This window comes from Mustela putorius, unplaced genomic scaffold, assembly GCF_011764305.1.
Source record: "Mustela putorius furo isolate JIRA1106 unplaced genomic scaffold, ASM1176430v1.1 tig00000640_pilon_pilon_pilon, whole genome shotgun sequence".
In the NCBI taxonomy this organism is placed as follows: Eukaryota; Metazoa; Chordata; class Mammalia; order Carnivora; family Mustelidae; genus Mustela; species Mustela putorius.
In genome coordinates this window covers 6844667-6864134 of record NW_025421432.1, presented here as the reverse complement: position 1 = coordinate 6864134, position 19468 = coordinate 6844667, and the positions used below count along the sequence as shown (strand labels likewise).

At 34.6% G+C, this 19468-nt stretch overlaps 1 protein-coding gene across 2 annotated transcripts in view; it reads left to right on the top strand.

Annotated features, from left to right (window-relative positions):
• Positions 1–19468, top strand: part of CEP290 (centrosomal protein 290) — a 98733-nt gene that overhangs the window by 1658 nt on the left and 77607 nt on the right. For both annotated transcript variants that reach the window (XM_004748575.3, XM_045082968.1), the window contains exons 4-13: positions 503–572; positions 831–877; positions 3685–3828; positions 7709–7762; positions 8504–8656; positions 9044–9226; positions 9852–9941; positions 12291–12413; positions 13248–13371; positions 17611–17783. In XM_004748575.3, coding sequence (XP_004748632.1) covers positions 503–572; positions 831–877; positions 3685–3828; positions 7709–7762; positions 8504–8656; positions 9044–9226; positions 9852–9941; positions 12291–12413; positions 13248–13371; positions 17611–17783 — 1161 coding nt within the window. The remainder of the gene's footprint in view (positions 1–502; positions 573–830; positions 878–3684; positions 3829–7708; positions 7763–8503; positions 8657–9043; positions 9227–9851; positions 9942–12290; positions 12414–13247; positions 13372–17610; positions 17784–19468) is intronic.

Sequence of the window (19468 nt, the reverse complement as noted above, 5' to 3'; positions counted from 1 at the left end):
TCAAGGGTATTACAGGGGTATTTTATGCTATCAGCAATGAGGATCCATTAGAGGTTTTTGAGCCGCAATTGGTAAATACAAAAGTATGGCTAAACTAGGCTAAACTATGGCTCAACAAGGCTAAAATAGATATGTTAATAAACAAACTGAAAGAAATTGAAGCTATTTAGACATAACATTATGAAGAAGGTTAGATATAAAATTATGGACTAAAATAAAGGCGAATGTAATAGAAAAAAATAGTAGAAATAGTAGAAAACAATACAAAGGGAAAAGTTACACTACTGGATATAAAACAGAAGGAAAAAGGAATCAAAGATTCCTTTTATATAATTATATCCTTAAGTAAGAATATCATCTATTCATTCAATAAATACTTAAGAAAGTCTCCATATCCCAGGGATTGAATGCACTGAATACTGGGAAAGCAAATGAAAAAAAAATCCTCATTTTCAATGCTTATGTAAAGGCATATTGAAATAATGTTTCTTTTTATGTTTAGATGAAAGCTCAAGAAGTAGAGCTAGCTTTGGAGGAAGTTGAAAAAGCTGGAGAAGAACAAGCAAAATTTGGTAAAGGCCCTAGAAAAGTTTATCATGATGTTAAATAGGGGAGTCTGTTTAGTATGCTCCATAATATTTATATACTCACTTTATTTTGAAAGACATTTCTAGAACCCTTGTTTGATGGATAAGGTATAAAAGTTATTTTTTCTTATGTTACCTTATTATAATCATGATTGAATCTTTAAAAATAACAATTTTAGTACTTTGAAGTTTATTTAAAAGTTTGTTTTGAGGTAAATCTAACTGAAACTTTTTTTTTAATAGAAAACCAATTAAAAACTAAAGTAATGAAACTGGAAAATGAACTGGAGGTATGTCCTTTTGTATTACTAGGGTGCACTTGTTAATTTTATTATGTTGAATTACTGTTTTCAAATTTTTTTATTATTGCTTGGAAAAATCACAAGAATGATACTGTGTTCCTAATTAGTTGTTTGTTCAACATATATTTTACACGTTATATAAATTCTTAGGATTGAGCATCCAATTGTGAACAAAATAAAAACATTCAGGAGGGGTACCTAGGTGGCTCAGTAGGTTAAACAGCTGCCTTTGGCTCAGGGACCAAGCCCCACATCAGGCTTACTGCTCAGCCGGGAGCCTACTTCTTCCTTCCCCTCCTCATGCTGCTCCCCCTGCTGGTGTTCTCTCTTTGTCTCTCTGTCAAATAAGTAAATATAAAAATTAATAAATCTAAATATTAAAAAAAAAACCAAAAGAACATTCAGTAACCTGAAGCTTAGAGTCTACAGAGGTATACAGAAGATTACTAGTAACTGAGCTGGAGTGGAGGCACATGGGAATTTGAGGAATAGTGATGGAAAGATATTGTAGAAGAAGTAGCTTTTGAGAAAGCTACGACCCAAAATATGAATACATTGTTAAGGAACTGAATACATTGACATTCCGGAGAATGTGGGAAGGAAAGTGATACAAATGAATTAGCCTTTAAGAGGAGAAAAGACCTTCTTCCTTTGTAATAGGAAATACGGATGTGTGCAGAAGCTTTTATGTAGAACCTGGAAGTTGAAAGTTTAGAGGGAAGGCCCATTTGCCAAAAATAAGAGTGGAAGATGTGTAGTCAAAGTTGAAGGAAGTTGAACAAAGCTTAAGCTTGAAATATAGTGGGGAATAAGCTGGAGATTAAGGGATCTAGACTCAGACAATTTGAATAAATCCTGATTCTTTCACTTACTAACTCTATGAACTAGGATAAGTTATTTTTTATTCTGTACTGTATATCTATCTTCTAGAAAAATATCAACCATTCTCAATATATACTTACTAAATGAATTATGAAGTTGGATTGATTCTGTTAGTGTTTATCCAGGCAGCTACTGTAGAAGAGAAGGACAGGGCAGTGGGAGATATTGGTAAGAAAGTGGTTGAAGTGATAAGTGATTATTATGAAATCTCAGCTGAATGGTTAAATCAAGACTTGAATGATAGGAGAGGGGCGAGTCAAGGAATCAGAGGGTCCTATGAGGTCAGAGGGCAGGTATACTAAGGAATAATGAGAAAATGTTTCTGCTGGGACAAGGTTCTGATGTGGGCATTGAGAGTGGGAGGTTATAGTGAATTCAAGAAGCATGTAAAAAGAGACTAGAATGAAAGTTCTATGGATGTGGAAACTGCTTAGGGGTCTTTTGGTGGAACACTGTGAGCCATGTGCCAAGAATTCTCAGTTGAGAGGAAGTTAGTAGTTTGCTGCTACCATGAGTAGGTAGGAAGTGGATAGCTGGATGTCATGTGGAATTCATAGCAGCTGGAGTTTTCACAAGGTGGTAGAGGAATGATAGCCTAGAAGTTGCAGGTTGAAGTAAATCAGCACCTTCTCTTGCCCATGAGTTCTTGGGATGTGAAAGAATGAGCATCTCCCAATTAAAAGAGTTCTAAAGGATTTAGTATACTAAGGAAACCAAATTGCAGCTAAGGAGGGGAGATGGAGACCATGATGCAGTAAAAGAGCTAGGAGTGTAAAATATTAATTTATCTCGAAAGATTTTTAAGAGCACAAAGGAAAGTTTTCTGAAGGAGGAAAAGAGTAAGAAAAATCTACTTAATATGTAGAAGTAACAGCTGTATGGTAAAGACATGAGTAGGAGATAGGTAGATAATAAAGGACTTATTTTGGACCATGACCCCAAATAACAGGAATATGAAGTGAAATGGATTTAATCTGCCAGAAGATTTTTTTTTTTTTTAATTAAAGTCTACCCTCAACATGAGACTCAAACTCATGACCCTGAGATCAAGAGTTGAATGCTCTAACTATTGAACCTGCCAGGTCCCCCAGTCTGGCACAAGATTATCAAGGTAATCTTAGCCTGAGCCATCCAGTACAGTAGCGATAATCGCTTGTGGTTTATTTACACTTAAATTCATTACAAAAAAATTAAAAATTCAGTTCTCTATTTGCAGTAGCCACATTTCAAGTGCTCAAAACTACTTGTAGATAGTGGCTACAGTATTCAGACGTGCAGGAACATTTCCATTATCCTAGAAAGTCCTGTTGGACAGCACTGATTTAAATAGAGTATGAGGAAAGAGGCAGGTAAAGAGCACCAGAGGTCAGGTTGCCTGGGTGGCTCAGTCAGTTGAATGTCCAACTTTTGGTTTTGGCTCAGGTCATAATCTTGTGGCTGTGGGATCAAGCCTTGTGTTGGGCTCTGTGCTGAGTGAGTGCAGAGTCTGTTTTAGGTTCTCTCTCCTCTCTCTCTCACTCATGCTCTCTCTCAAATAAGTAAAAATGTTAAAAAAAAGGCACCAACAGTCAATGACTGGGTGGAATCCCTGCTAGTTTGTAGCCCGGTTTCAGAGTTCTGACGCTGAAGACAAGGCTTAGTAGTTCATTGCCTGTGTTCTCTGCCTGTGCAGTTTAGTCTGGTGTCTTTGGCTTGTGCTGAGCGATCGACATTCAATTCCTAGATGTGGGTGGCTCAGAAAAAGCTTAAGGGCATGTAGACTAAAGCTTAAGTAAACAATTTTAAAAATAGGTTCTTAGGCTAACATGATTTTAAATAACTGGTGCTGATTGTAATACAAATATAAAGTCAACTTGTTGTTGATTCTCTGATTATAATGGGATTGATTTATACTTTTGGTTTATTACTTTAAGATGGCCCAGCAGTCTGCAGGTGGACGTGACACTCGGTTTTTACGTGATGAAATTCGCCAACTTGAAAAACAGTTGGAACAAAAAGATAGAGAATTGGAGGACATGGAAAAGGAATTAGAGAAAGAGAAGAAGGTTAATGAACAAGTAAGGCACACTTTCCTCAATGAATTTTAACTGATGGAGTTACCTAAAAACACCTGATTATACTTTTTATAGTGCTAACTATCAATTTATATGTTTTATATGAGAATTGATATATACTTAACGCTAAGGCTTTATATCACTATTCATGTTGTCATCACATCTTTAAATCAAATTTCTTGTTTTCAGAAGTATGTTGCTTTGTGCAATAAATACATGTAAAAAAGTACAGTATCTTAAGAAGTTGTGTTAATGCCAGCATTTTATAAATCAATGTATATTTTAAAGTATGACATTTCATCTTTTATACAAATATAGTTAGTACTTTTTATGTATATAATAAAATTATATGTATAAAATAATTCATGCAGTAGTCACTTAAATTTAGTTTGAGGAAAAAAAAATTTTCGCAGATGGTTTTGTTAATTCCTGTCAGAAAACAATATGTTTCTTATTTTGCCTCACCTGTCAGTAAACTTATACAAATCTGCTGCCTAAGTGTTGTAACTGTCCCATCCCTGATTCCCAGAAGCTTTTTCTACCTTTGTGTCCTCTAGGTCAATGTCTTATTATATCCTAAGAATTTTATTTTGTCCATTGTTCTTTTAGAAATAGGAGGTGGTGAATTTTAAGTAGATGTCAATGGTTATAAGGTGTTGTTGCTGTTTTAAAGAATTTGTTATAAATTGATTTGTAAGGAAAAACATGCCTTTTCTTGATATATCTTTTTTTTTAATATAATTTAGAAGACTCTTGTAAAAGTGATTTATCCATACAATTTTTGTGGTGAAAAAGTATGGATTGATGGCACCTAAAAGTTAGAAATAAGTTCTTAGAGGATTGTCTGTTTAGTTGACCCAATAAAACATAGCAGACTTATGGATTTCTTAATAATCACTGTGATATGCAGTAATAGAATTGCTTGTTAGGGATTTTCTGAACTGTTGGTTTTCTGAACTGTTCTTCTGTGTAGCCCATACATTAATCAACTTTTTCTCATTCATACCATGTAACCTTAGCTAATCAGAACTACCTTGTCTATTCTTAGACTGCTATCTTTCTTCATAGGTACAAATGCAGAAAACTTGAATATATGGTCCCTGTACTATTCCAGTTGCTAGATTCCTTGAGATGGAATATGAGTTGTTGGCAATTTCTTCTTTGCCCTTAACCAGTCATTCACTTTACTGAGAATTTATAGCTTGCCAGAAACTGTTAGGTTCTAGGAATACAGAAGTCAATGATACCCTGCTTTTTTTATATTCATTGTCCATAATAAATGTAATACAGAGGATATTCTGCGGAGGGATACCTAAATCAGTCTTGAGGTAATTTATAAACTGAGACCTGTAATAGGAGTTAGTCTGGCAAAGGGATGGGGTATACATTCATGGTGGTTAAAGACAGGGCATTCTGGGCTGAAAACAAAGCGTTTGCTAAGATCTGGAGGGATGAGATGGCATGGTGAGTTCAGGGAACTGCAGTTACTCATTTTGGCTGAAATATAGGAAAAAATAGCTAGTGTAGAATACTTACTATGTGCCAGATATTTTATATGAACTAATTCATTATTCTTCATTTCATACTTATCATATGAAATAGATAACATTTCCCCATGCTACAGATGAGGAAACTGAGACACAGGAGGGATAAGTAATTGTCCATGGTTACAGAGACAGTAAGTGATAAAACCAGGATTTGAATCCAAATTTTTTCAGTGAGTTTATGCTCTAAACCACTGTACTATCCTGCCCTTCTTATTTAAACATTTGTGATCCTCTGGAGAGGTAAGCAGAGGTTGGTTGCTGAGGTATTGGGTCTTTTTCCTAAAAGGAGCCAATGAAAATTTTGAATAAAGAATATCATGATCAGATCTATACTTAGGAAGTTTATTCAGCTTTACAGGGAATGGATTGAAGAGGACTGAGAAGAGTAAGGGGACATCTGTGCTAACTCAGGCAGGAGCTGATGATGGACTAATTAAAGGCATGACTCAAGGGATTAAGAGATATAAACACTTTAGAGATGTAGGTGTAATTGGATGTGTGAATGACTGGTTGTCAGAGGAGAGGGAGGAATGGAGAGTTTTCTGCATTGGGCCGCTGGATAAGGAGATAGTGTCATTCGTTAAGTAGAGACGCCAGAGGAGTTAGAAGGTGTGTGATTATTACTTCAGTTTTCACTTTTGTGCATGTTGAGTTTGAGGTCACAGTGGGCATATTGAAAAAGGATAATTGGATTTGGAATTCATGAAAGACGCTGGGTGGATGATGAAGATTTGTGAATTAAGAACATGGCTAAGAAGCCATAGAAATGACTGTAAGGGAGATCTCTGAGAAATGTCTAAAGAAATAGGAAGAAGTACTTCAAGGAACAGCACAAGAAAATACAAGAATCAAGAATGTGATGTTTGAAAAACTAAGGGAAAAGAGCATCAATAGTGCTAAATGCTTCAGTGTTAAGTTCTTGACATTTCTTGTCTTGTTAAAATTTTCCAATTCAAAACCCAATGGGACTATTTCTTAATTCTCAGGTGACCATGTTGATGATGATAGTAGTAATAGGTGAAATCTCTCTTGAGATTTGTATAGTATTTTGCATTTTATTAATAAACTTTCTTTAAACTTCTTATTTTGAAAACTATCAAACCTTCATAAATATTGTAAGATAAGGAATAAATATTCATATGCTCTTCATATAGATGCACCAGTTGTCAAAACTTTGTCACATTTACTTTCTCTCTCCATCAGTATCTTTGTACACACATATTTCTCTTCTCTTTGCTGAGCCATTTGAGAGTTAACTGCAGATACCATGATACTGCACACTAAAATATTTAAGCATGTCTCTCTGAAAAAGAGGAGTATTCCCTAACATAACTGCTATATAACTACCATATGCAGGAAATTTAATATTTATTCAGTACCCTTATATCTAGTCTGTAATTGCATTTTTTTTTTCTGTTGGCCTTATACTACCTTTCATAGTCCCTCCGCCCAATATCCAAGGTTCCGTCAAGGATCACATACTGCATTTGCTTATTTATTATAGACATTTAACTATATTTTAATTGCAAGCCACTGAGAATTTTACTTTCTCCTTGAATAAGGGAAAAAAATGAAAGGCCATAAGAAGGATGGGGTTTGGACAATGGATGAAAAAAAAATGTGATGATAGGTATAGTATTTGCCTGTTTTGAGAAACAAAAGAGTCACAAAGAAATCAAGTCATTTATGTGAGGAGAAGAAAGCACTCCATAAATTTTTGTTACTTCATGCACTGAACGTTGTGCTAAGGACTTCATATACATCATACTTAATTTTTACATCAACATATGAGATGGGAAAGTTGGATTTAAGAGATGGTAAATCACTTTTTCATATTCCACCAGAAACTGGTAGACAAAGAATATAAACTTGGGCCAGTTTGATTTCAGATTGCTTCCTTTTAACCATTATGTTGTGCTGCCTTATATTTCTAAGTAATTTAAATGCTCACTAGAGCCAAGAGTATTCTAGCTCTGATATAGAAGAACTGCAAAATGTTAAAGGTCTTTGACAGAAAATTACTCATTAGGTTTTGGGGGTGAGGGGATAATGTGTGTGTTGTTTTGTTTCTGTATCCTTTGGTTAGAGTTTTGGTTTTAGTTTTTTAGGTTTTGTTATTTTTTAAATTTTTTACTCAACCTGTTTTGTTTTCATAATCCTTAGATTTCACAAATTTTGGTTTGTTATTCATGTTTGATCAACATGATCAACTAAATCCTTAGTAGTTAATCATTCTCTGCTTCACTGGAGAGAATTTAGAATTTAAATTGATCAGCTGAAAACCTAATTTTATATTGAATTACTGCTGAACCTTATTTTTTTTTTTTCTGTTTTAGTTGGCTCTTCGAAATGAGGAAGCGGAAAATGAAAACAGCAAATTAAGAAGAGAGGTTGGTAAAAAATTTTAGTAGTTGTGGTAGTTCAACAAAGTTACCTATTAAAAATTTTTCATAAATTTATACTCTAACCAGAACTGGAATCTTCTAAGTAACTGGTGCTTTTAAGCTGCCTAATTTTGTGATATTAATTTGTCTCAGGGAAATAGAAAATAAATTGAAAGTTGAGGCCATTAAGTACTACATTCCTCTCTTACTTTATGTGGGTAAATTTTGCTTTGTTTCATTAGCCATTCTTTGTTATTTTGCTAATTGGCTGAAAAACTGGATTTCTGTCTTCTCTTATTTTACCCAGTATTCTTTTAAATGTTTTGTTTCTCATGAAATCTTATAAATTCTTTATTATTTGGTTCTTCTGAGCCAAATAATGTTTGTACATTGTTTATCCTTCTAGAAGTTCTTATCTTTTTAACATAACCAAAGTAGTCTTTGTTTTGGTTGATAATTAATATTCTTGCTTTCATTGATTATCCAAATAATATCTCCTTCTAAAATTTCTCTTTTTTATTTTAATTTCTAATTCTTAATTTTAATTATGGATTGCCTTTCTCATTTCTAATTATCTTTTTCCTGTTCTTTTCTGGAGAACAAACGCCTAAAGAAAAAGGTGAGACTTTAGGGGTGGAGAGACCTTGGGAATTTAAGGATATGTTTTGAGCTCAACTAGTTAGATGATGGAATTTTGTTTCTCTGGATAGTTTCTTGATAGTGAATATTGTATTTGCTCTCCTTCAGAATGAGCAACTTCGTCAGGATATTATTGACTATCAGAAACAAATAGATTCGCAAAAAGAAACACTTTTATCAAGAAGAGGAGAAGACAGTGACTACCGATCACAATTGTCTAAAAAAAACTATGAACTTGTCCAGTATCTGGATGAAATTCAGGTAAAATAGAAGTCGGTTCAAGGCAATGATTCTTATAAAACTTCAATTTTATTATAATGTAAACCTAGTATCTGGTCCTACAGTTAACTTCTGTAGTAGAAATCTGCAACTATGCATTTGGAAACATGAAATAAATTGCATCTTTAAAGTTAATAAATCTTGCAAATTCATTGATTTCATATGTCTGTCTTGGGCATTGAGAAGAACTAAGCTTTTTAGATACAATTTTGTTGATAGTTAATTTGATTTCATTGGCCAAGAGCAATCGCTACTACAGATCTCTAAAGAATTCTCTATTCTCCAGCAGGAACTTATGACTCTATTTAATTTTAATTTAGTTTAAATTACAGTTTCTTAGGTTAACCATAGTGTCTTTAACTTCATTAGACTTTAACAGAAGCTAATGAAAAAATTGAAGTTCAGAATCAAGAAATGAGAAAAAATCTAGAAGAGTCCATACAGGAGATGGAAAAGATGACTGATGAGTATAATAGGATGAAAGCTGTCGTCCATCAAACAGATAACATAATGGACCAATTAAAAAAGGAAAATGATCATTACCGGCTTCAAGTAAGAATTGCTATTAGATTAACTCATTCATGCAGACTTCATATCGTATCATTACTATTTATGTGAAACTAAAAAGTACTTTAACTTTTGAGGATATGAATTTTTGTCTTATGCTATAATATACCCTTTACTGTAACATGTTGCCATGCTGATATGTTTGTCCATATGTGTTTCTCTAATGCCCTTACGCATACCTTGTAGTTGATACCTGAATTAATGTGTAGATACCAGTCCTAGAAAACTAATAAATATGGGGATTTTCCTACTAAAAATGCCTAGAAGTCCTGTGGACCTGAAGTTAAGTTTTTTACTATAAAATAAATACACTATAAATTTCAGAAAACCAATACATTGTTCATGTTTTACATGGTATTAAATTAATGTAAAAAATAGAATAATACTCAAAAATATAATTCTCTAGTAATGACAGTTATACATCTGTAATGATACAGAAACCACTAAATATCACCTCTAAATATAGAATTGCTCCAATAATGAATATGCATTGGTACTGTATATATACATATGTATATGAGTATGTATACCGCATATGTGTAATGTGTGTGTAAATATGCATATATTGCACTATTTTGCAATGATTCTTGAAATAATTGTTGCCTTTTAGGTGCAGGAGCTTACAGATCTTCTGAAAGCAAAAAATGAAGAAGATGATCCAGTCATGGCTGCTGTCAATGCAAAAGTAGAAGAGTGGAAGGTGCTTTTTTCAGTTGATCTAATGGTTTTTTTTTTTTTTTAAGATTTTATTTATTTGACAGACAGAGATCACAAATAGGCAGAGAGGCAGGCAGAGAGAGAGAGGAGGAAGCAGGCTCCCCGCTGAGCAGAGAGCCCGATGTGGGGCTCGATCCCAGGACCTTGGGATCATGACCTGAGCCAAAGGCAGAGGTTTTAACCCACTGAGCCACCCAGGCACCCCTCTAATGGGTTTTTCATTTGTATTTTTTATTTCAAAGTCAGAGTTTTCTTTAAAGGCCTTATGGTAGTTAGTGACGTTTTTATCAGGCTATTTTAAAGTGCATTAAATGTCCTAGTTAGAAAAGCACTAAGCTCTCTCTCCTGTGTAGTCCTTTAGCCTATTTGTAGTATAAGTCTAAAACTTATTTGTCATCTAAAATAAATAATTCTAAGTAAAATATATTCACATAACTCATGGCTGCCATGTATTGTGTATTTATAGTTCCTGGTTCAATTCCTTCAGACCAATACAACGATTGGTTTTCAATGGGAATGGGAATAAAGAAAGGGACCTTTAGAATCATCTGAGAAGTTTTTCATAATATACCTTTCTTGCTCCTCTCCACTCTCCAACCCCAACCAAATTCTCTGACCTTACTGTGTCAGAAGCTAGCATTATGACGACTGTATATTTTGGAAAAAGTGTAAAACAATTCTGAATAAATCTAATTTTAAAAGCTATCACTTCTGTAGTCATTGTTTCTAACAGAGCTCATAAATCTTGTTGGCTCTTTGGATTTGTTTATCTGGGAAGTTCAGGTAACCTGTATTTTAAACAAAAGCAGTAGCAGTGGCAATGATGCACTATCGAATCAATCAGGGGTCAGTACATTTTGTATAAGAAGTGCAGAGAGTAAATATTTTAGACCATCTGGTCTCTGGTGTAATTAAACTCTCTTATATAACATGAAGGCAGACATACACCATACATAAATGAATGAGCAAGGCTGTTTTGCAATGTAACTTGACAAAAACAAGCAGCAGACCAAATTTTACTGTTGATTGAGTCTACTGACCCCTGGGAAAAAAAAAAGGTTTTACATCCTATTTAATTTTGGGGGGAGAGATGGTAGTATATGTGTTCTTCTGTACTTCATTGTCACTTAATATTTTTAAACATTATTTATATCAGTATATACAGTATTGCTTTGGTTTTTTTAGTGGCTTTGTAATATTTATTTAATAGATATTTGTAGATATTTATTTAATAGATATCATGTGGTGTGATATTTAACAGGTTACTGATGTTTGCTATTAGAAACAACATTATAATGAATATCTATGTATTTGTTATTTTGCAAAGATGTAGATTAAATTGCTACAAGTTTTCATATATATCCAAATACATACGTCCAGTCTGACACTTGTCTTTGACTCTATGGTATTTTTTGCCATGAAGTTTTTGTTTTTGTTTTTGTTTTGTATTATGTAGTTTATTATTTTGTGTGACTTTTGAACTTTGTGTCATAATTAGTGTTCTGAGTATAAAGTTGTTTTCTCTATTTTCTTTTAGTACCTCCTAGTTTCATCTTTTACATTTAAGTTTTTGAAGCATATGTAATAAGTTTTAGCATGGAGAGTGAGGTATGGTTTCAGCAGACCTAGTCTGTTGTCCAAACATTATTTATTGAACATTTTATCTTTTTCCTACTGAAATACGGTTTCATTTTTATTACATTTGACATGCTTGTTGGATTTGAATTTATTTTTAGACTCTCTGCTTTATATTGATCAATCTTTTTTCTAAACATGGGTCCTTGTTATAGTTATTGTTATGTTTAAATATTTGAGAAAACCATTTTTCAGTTTTTAGACACTTGTGAACATGTTTTTTCAATATGAATTTTAGAAATAGTTCTTAAAAATCTTATTTTATTGGCTCTGTGGTAAATTTATAAATTATAAGTTGGTTCTTCTAGCAGAGAACACAAGACACCTTCATTCAGTGACATTTTAAGGTTTTCTCCATAAAAATTAATTGTACAAAACTTCCTGGTAGTTTCACGAAGGTATTTATAATTCTTATTTAGGAATGGGTTTTGAAAGCTTGAGCTTGTTTAAAGATTGAATTTCTAAAACAGCGAAAATTATACTGTATATTTTTAAATCATTTCTTCTTTGAACTTAAGATTGTACAACCAAAAAGAACAATGGTTATGCAAATAGTTGCTGCTACTTACTCACTTCAATGTGAATTTTATTTCCCGTATTTTCTTGCTAATGATATATATTAGAGTATTTGTCATAAGTGAAAAATGATTTATTAATTTTCCTCTTATGTAACAGATCCTATGTTGTTTATATCTAGTTAATTTTGTCTTCTAAAGATGATGAAATTATTGAATATCAGCAAATGTTACATAACCTGAGGGAGAAATTGAAAAATGCCCAACTTGATGCTGATAAAAGTAATGTTATGGCTCTACAACAGGTAAAACCTTTCAAAATTTGGTTTATTGAAGTAGACAATGTGTCTAACCTAGCGGCTTACACTATGGGGGATATAAAAAGTCGTTTGAAGTCCAGTCACAAGAAACAATTAGAATTAAGTTTAGAGTCAGGAATAGAATTATTTTGTGTATTTTTCTATGTTGTTTTAGATAATAGACACATTGTTTTGATTGGGAATTATTTAATAAGAAAGTTAAAAACTTTTAGAAACTTAAGTATATCTTCATACCCTGTTGTTAACATTTATTATATTATATGTTGGTGCTGAAATATCCTGTGTAATGTGAAAAAAGCTAAAAGCATCGTTATAATTTGTATTACATTAAATTTTATTTTTAGTACAAATATACTCATGTAGAAGTTATACTTCCGTTATCTGCTCTATAGTCATAGTCTGGAAGAAAGGAGAACATTTGGAAAGTATTTGGAGGATAAGAACAATTGCAAGAGACAGTATTTTGAAAGAAGTACCACAGGGCAGAAGATAGAAATGGGTGGGTCATGAGGAAGGGTAACATGAAAGGAGTCAGAAGACGCCATAAATATTAGAGAGTTCTGGAATTCCCTTTGCCAGGATGTTAGTTAGCTCTTATATCTATCTGTAAGTTTTAGAGTGACATCAGTGTGTCTAACGTTCAGTTGAGGTATACAAAGTAGTACAGGACATAGTTTTGACCCCAAAAATATGTATTATGTATATAATATATGTATATTATATATATATAAACATAAGATTTACTTTTTTTCCTTACTTTTAAAATGTATGTTAATATCCATGAAGAAATAATACGTAATGTTCAAAAATATTTTATAGGGTGTACAAGAACGAGATAGTCAAATTAAGATGCTCACTGAGCAAGTAGAACAATATACAAAAGAAATGGAAAAAAATACTTTCATTATTGAAGATTTGAAAAATGAGCTTCAAAGAAACAAAGGTAATTCAGTGTTTAATAAGCATACAAAGTTAAACAAGATAGAGGACCATAGGGGAAGGGAGGGGAAAAATGAAACAAGATGAAACCAGAGAGGGAGACAAACCTTAAGAAACTCTTGGTCTCAGGATACAAACTGAGGGTTGCTGGAGGGGAGGAGCATGAGAGGGATGGGGTGGCTGGGTGATGGGCATTGGGGAGGGTACGTGCTATGGTGAGTGCTTTGAATTGTGTAAGACTAATGAATCACAGACCTGTACCCCTGAAACAAATAGTACATTTTATGTTAATAAAAAAATAAGCATACAAAGCTATTTTATTTACCAATTTTTAAGTATTTTATTTTTATTAAATTATGTCAATAGATATATATTGATTTTTCTTTTTGGATTTTATCATTTTAAAAAATGACTTTATGTGTATTAACTGTATATTATAAACTGCATATATTATTAGTGTTTAAATTTATTAGTGATGGAGATATTTCTGTAATTTTTCTGCAATGGAAATTACATTAACCTTTATTACCATATTAGTTATATGAAAGAAATGAAAAGTGATGTAATTGAGTATAGTTATTTATCCCCTTTTTAAATAATTAACAAAGAATAGAATGAAATTTTGATCAATGTGGCAGCATTGTAGATAGTTTTCAGACGTCATTTGACTTGTCAGCATTTGAATGAACTGTACCCAACTTAATGTCTCATCTTATTCTCCCTACCCTGGGACATACTACCTTTCCTAATACATCTGAACATAAGCCCCTAAAACAGCACTGGTCTTATATTTCTACAGCGCTCCATAATGTAGTTATAGCAGGACACATTAAGGCTAACTATTCATGACAAGTTCATGACGTATTGAACGTAACTCTCACAAAAGAAAATAGCTAGTGTGTGTGTGTGTGTGTAAGTGAAATAATGGTAGTGGTCGTTGGAAATGTGGTTGTAATTTAGTGAAGCAAAAGCCTCATTGAGGAGATACTCCAACACTTTTAGGAAGTGAGGTATTAAGCCAAGCAGATGTTCTTAAATAGTGGGAATAAGTATAAAGGCATATATAGTGTGTATATATATATATATGAAGACATATATAGTATAAAGTAGGAATATACTGAGTGTGTTGAAGAACAAAAAGAAGCCTTTGTGGCTGGAACAGTGGGCAGGTGGGGCAGTAGTAGGTGATGAGATAGATCAGAGAGGTAACCGGAGCCATGTCATATAGTGACTTAACAATTCACTGTGAGGACTTTGGCTTTTATTTTGATTGAGAAGAAGCACCAAAGAAAGTTTCTGAAGACAGGAGTGAAATAATTTGACTTAGACTGTGTCTGCAGTAGATCACAGGAGTAGCAAGGACAGAAGCAGGCAAACCTATTATGAGACTGTTGGAGTAATCTGAAGAGGTGCTGGTAGCTTAGAGCATGTGGGTAGCAGTAGGGTTGTTGCAGTCAGTTCAGGATGTATTATGAAGGTGATGGAAACGCAGTTCGCTAGCAGATCAGATGTAGGGTGTGAGAGAGTTATCAGAACTTCCGTTCTGAACACTGGGAAGGACTGTTTCCAGCAAGTTTAGAAATGATCAGGTACTTAGTTAAACAGGTCATCTTAAGTTCGAGATGCTCACTACACATCTGAATGGAAGTATTGAATAGGCACTTGTATATATAGAAGTCTGAGGTTTAGGATAACAGTCCAGTCTCAAGATTTATATCTCAAGATTTATATATTTATATATATTTATTTACATATCTCAAGATTTATATCTCAAGACATAAATTTGGGAACCATATACCTAAAAATGGTAGCTGAAGTCCTGAAGCTGGAGATCATCAAAGGAACAAATGTTAAGAAGAAAAATGCAAAGATTGAGCCCAGGGATGCTTTTACTTTAGAGGCTGAGGGGAAGAAAAGGAGCAACCAAAGGAGGCTAGATGGGAGGAAAATCAGGAATGTGTGGAGTCCTGAAAAACCACATGAGGAATGTCAGCAAGGAAGAGAATAAGCTGTATTCAGTGCTGCTGATAAATCAAGATGAGCATTGAAAGTTAACCAGTGGATTTAGCATTGGTCACTTCTGGTTTAAGAGAAAATGGATAGTGATGACGTAGAACAATCTAGAGACTCCTTTGAGGAGGACTGTATGAAGGGAAGGAGAAAAATGGGGTAGTGACTTGAAGGGAAAGGGGCATGACAAAAACTATTTCTCTCCTTAAAATGGAAGAGATAATCATGCTTCTGGGTGAAAAGAAAGATCCATTAAAGAAGAAAATTGACACATCGATGAAGCAGGAGAGAGAGAGAGAACTGCTAGAGCAATATCCTTGAGAAGGCCTTGGGATGGCCTAGTGTTCCAGTGGGGTAGTGGGCCTTAGGAACACAAAGAATTCATCCGTAGTGACAGCAAGGGAGGTGGAGTGCATAGATACAGATGCAGGTGACTGGAGATGACCTGATGGTGAGAGCAGGTGCGAGCTTCTGTACTGATTGCTTCTCTTTGCTCAGTAAGGTTCTTAACTGAAAGGATAGGGGAAGATGCGTTAGAAGTGTGAGGAGAGAGAAGAAGAAAAGAGAAAGTTATAAAATCGTCATCTGAAAAAGTGAACAGACTAGAAAAATGTAATATGATTGCTGAGCTAATGAGGCCCACTTGTTATACTTATTTCTATAAGTGTGTATTATGTATTTATTAGAATTATACTTTGACATGGTTTAAACTGTTTAAAGGGTGACCAATACCGTGGGTTTTGCGTATTCCAGCCACCAGGAGAAAAAGTGACCGTTGATCTCTTCTATCAGATAAGAAAGAGGTCTTGTCTAATGACATTTCTGTCTGTCCCTAGTCATAGATCCCTAAAGTCCACAGAAGGTATGGCTACTAGAAAATACTCTATACTTGAAATTAACTTGTAAATATGACAGCTAATGGTGTTTCTTTCCATTGGTTAGGATTATATTTAGCTATCAGAACTAGAGATCTGAAAAATGGTGGCAAAATCAAGAGAGAAGCTTATTTTTCTCAAATTTCTTAAAATTAAAAAAAAAAGTTTATTTTTCTCACTTGTGTGATAGTGTAGAATTAGGCAATCCAGGGTGTTGACCTCATCTGTCTCATCCAAAGTGGAGTTACCCTCACATCTACATCCCAAACAGCAAGATGGAGGAGGCAGGAAGAGACAAATGGCTCACACTAAAGGATAGGCAAATGTGCTGTGGCAGGCCACATGGAAGAAATGAGAGTAGGGGGACACTGGGGACACCTCAGCCTCTCACATGCTCCATCTAGGCTTTTCACTCCAGAAAACAAAACAGGGCCCATTTCTTATAAATGTGCATGCTTTCCCACACTAGCCCAATGCCTATACATAAGTACATGCTCTATAAATCACTGAACACTTTTGGTGGATAAGAATGATATGTGTTGATAATGGGAATGCTATATTTTGGTCTAGCAGCAGTTTGGTAAGAAAATATAAGTAGAGATTTTTTTAGCTATTAAGACTAAGTTTAGCTGCAGGCAACAGAAAAAATCAAATATAGCAGCGTTTTAGACAGGATAGAAATGTATTTTTCCACGATATAAATAAAGTTGAGGTGACTAGTTTGGGGTTGGTGTGATAACCTGCCCAAATATGGGATAGCAGGCATCCTGTATCTTGCTGCCCTGCCTATCTCAGCATGTGGTATCCAGCTCATGTTCTCCGTGTTTGAGTTCCAGACTTAATATCTGTATTCCATCTAGCAGGAAGGAGGAAAGAGAACAGATTCACTCCTCTCCTTTAAAAGCATTTCCTGAAATACATGGCTTGTCTGCTTGTATCCCATTGGTCACATGACCACACCTAGCTGCTGGGGTGACTGGAAATTTAGTCTTTATTTCATGTGACCATGTGTCCAAAATTGCATTCTTCTGATACAGTGGACAAAGTTTGAACAGTGGGAACAGATAGCTAGTGGTTTTTGCCACAATGATCATTCTTTGTAAAGCATGGTGTTTTGCAATCTTATATAATCTGTAGCCATTCAGCTAAGATTTTATTGAACTTTTTAAGCTTGTCCTGTCAATATGATGAAAACAAATTTTATTTTTCAAATATAAAAAATAATAATAAAGAGACTTTTTAAGTGACATAACTTTTCCTGCTTCTCATATAGGAATCAGGGATTTAAAGGAATAAGTAATCAATTCTAGTAATTCATGTGGTTTTGTTTTTGTTTTTGTTTTTGTTTTGCTCTACAGGTGCTTCAACTCTTTCCCAGCAGACTCATTATATGAAAATTCAGTCTAAGGTTCAGATGTTAGAAGAGAAAACTAAAGAGGCTGAGAGAACAGCTGAACTGGCTGAGGCTGATGCTAGGGAAAAGGATAAAGAACTAGTTGAGACACTAAAGCGATTAAAAGATTATGAATCGGTATGTATTTTTATCTTGTCAGTCAAGGAGCTTAGATTATTCTTGCCCCTCACAGTTAGACTGTTCTGTGCCATTACCGTTTACCTTCAGAAACGTTCCAGAAGTGTTTTATGATAAAGGTTATCTGGGTTGGTTTGTACTCCCCTATTCAAACGTCAGAGCAGCATTTACTTCTCAGCCGGAGAATTGTTTTCTGGCCATTTGATCAAAACATTTTGCCCAGATCATCAGCTTTATTGAGACAAGTTTAGTTTCGTTGTAAGTGGTGTCATTGTGCCAGCATTATAGATGTGACACCACTGGTTTATTTGCCAGAAGTTATTTCAGGGACAGTTTTACTGCCTACTGTGTCAACACATAGTACTTACTTTGTACTTTTTGTATTTTTAAATCTCATTACCACTAAGGCAACTAATGACTCGTATATTCTAATGCTATTACTGATTCACTCTTATTATTCCTTTCCTATATTTTGTTAAGTGATTTTAGTTTGTTTATTTAGGGGATGGGTAAGAATCTCCCTGGAGATGGCGTGAACATTTGCTTTACCTTCATAAGCCCAGAATTACCTAGCATGATCTTATACACAGTCAACATTCACTAATTTTTTTTAAAATTTCTTTTCAGCGTAACAGTATTCATTGTTTTTGCACCACACCCAGTGCTCCATGCAGTCCGTGCCCTCCCTAATACCCACCACCGGGCTCCCCCAACCTCCCACCCCCCACCCCTTCAAAACCCTCAGGTTGTGTTTCAGAGTCCATAGTCTCTCATGGTTCACCTCCCCTTCCAATTTCCCTCAACATTCACTAATTTTATATTTATTTATTTATTTGTCTGTTTATCTTTTTATTTATTTTGAGAATGAGAGGGAGAAAGAGAGAGCAGGGTGGTGGTGGGGAAGAGGGAGAGAGAGAATCTTAAGCAGACTCCACGCCCAGTGTGGAACTCACTTTGGGCTTGATCTTACAACCTTTGGATCAGACCTGAGCTGAAACCAAGAGTCAGGTGCTTAAGCCACTGAACCCAGGCACCCCTCGTGAAATGTTTTCTGTGTCATTCTCTGAGTCACTTTGTCATTAGGATGCTATACTTGGAAGTTCCAGCTGTTCCATTTTCCATCATATTAATGGATTTTTTTTTCATCTTTCCACATTTTTTTTTAATTTTTTATTTTTTATAAACATATATTTTTATCCCCAGGGGTACAGGTCTGTGAATCACCAGGTTTATACACTTCACAGCACTCACCAAAGCACATACCCTCCCCAATGTCCATAATCCCACCCCCTTCTCCCAACCTCCCTCCCCCCAGCAACCCTCAGTTTGTTTTGTGAGATTAAGAGTCACTTATGGTTTTTCTCCCTCCCAATTCCATCTTGTTTCATTGATTCTTCTTCTACCCACTTAAGCCCCCATGTTGCATCACCACTTCCTCATATCAGGGAGATCATATGATAGTTGTCTTTCTCCGCTTGACTTATTTCGCTAAGCATGATATGCTCTAGTTCCATCCATGTTGTCGCAAATGGCAAGATTTCATTTCTTTTGATGGCTGCATAGTATTCCATTGTGTATATATACCACATCTTCTTGATCCATTCATCTGTTGATGGACATCTAGGTTCTTTCCATAGTTTGGCTATTGTGGACATTGCTGCTATAAACATTCGGGTGCACGTGCC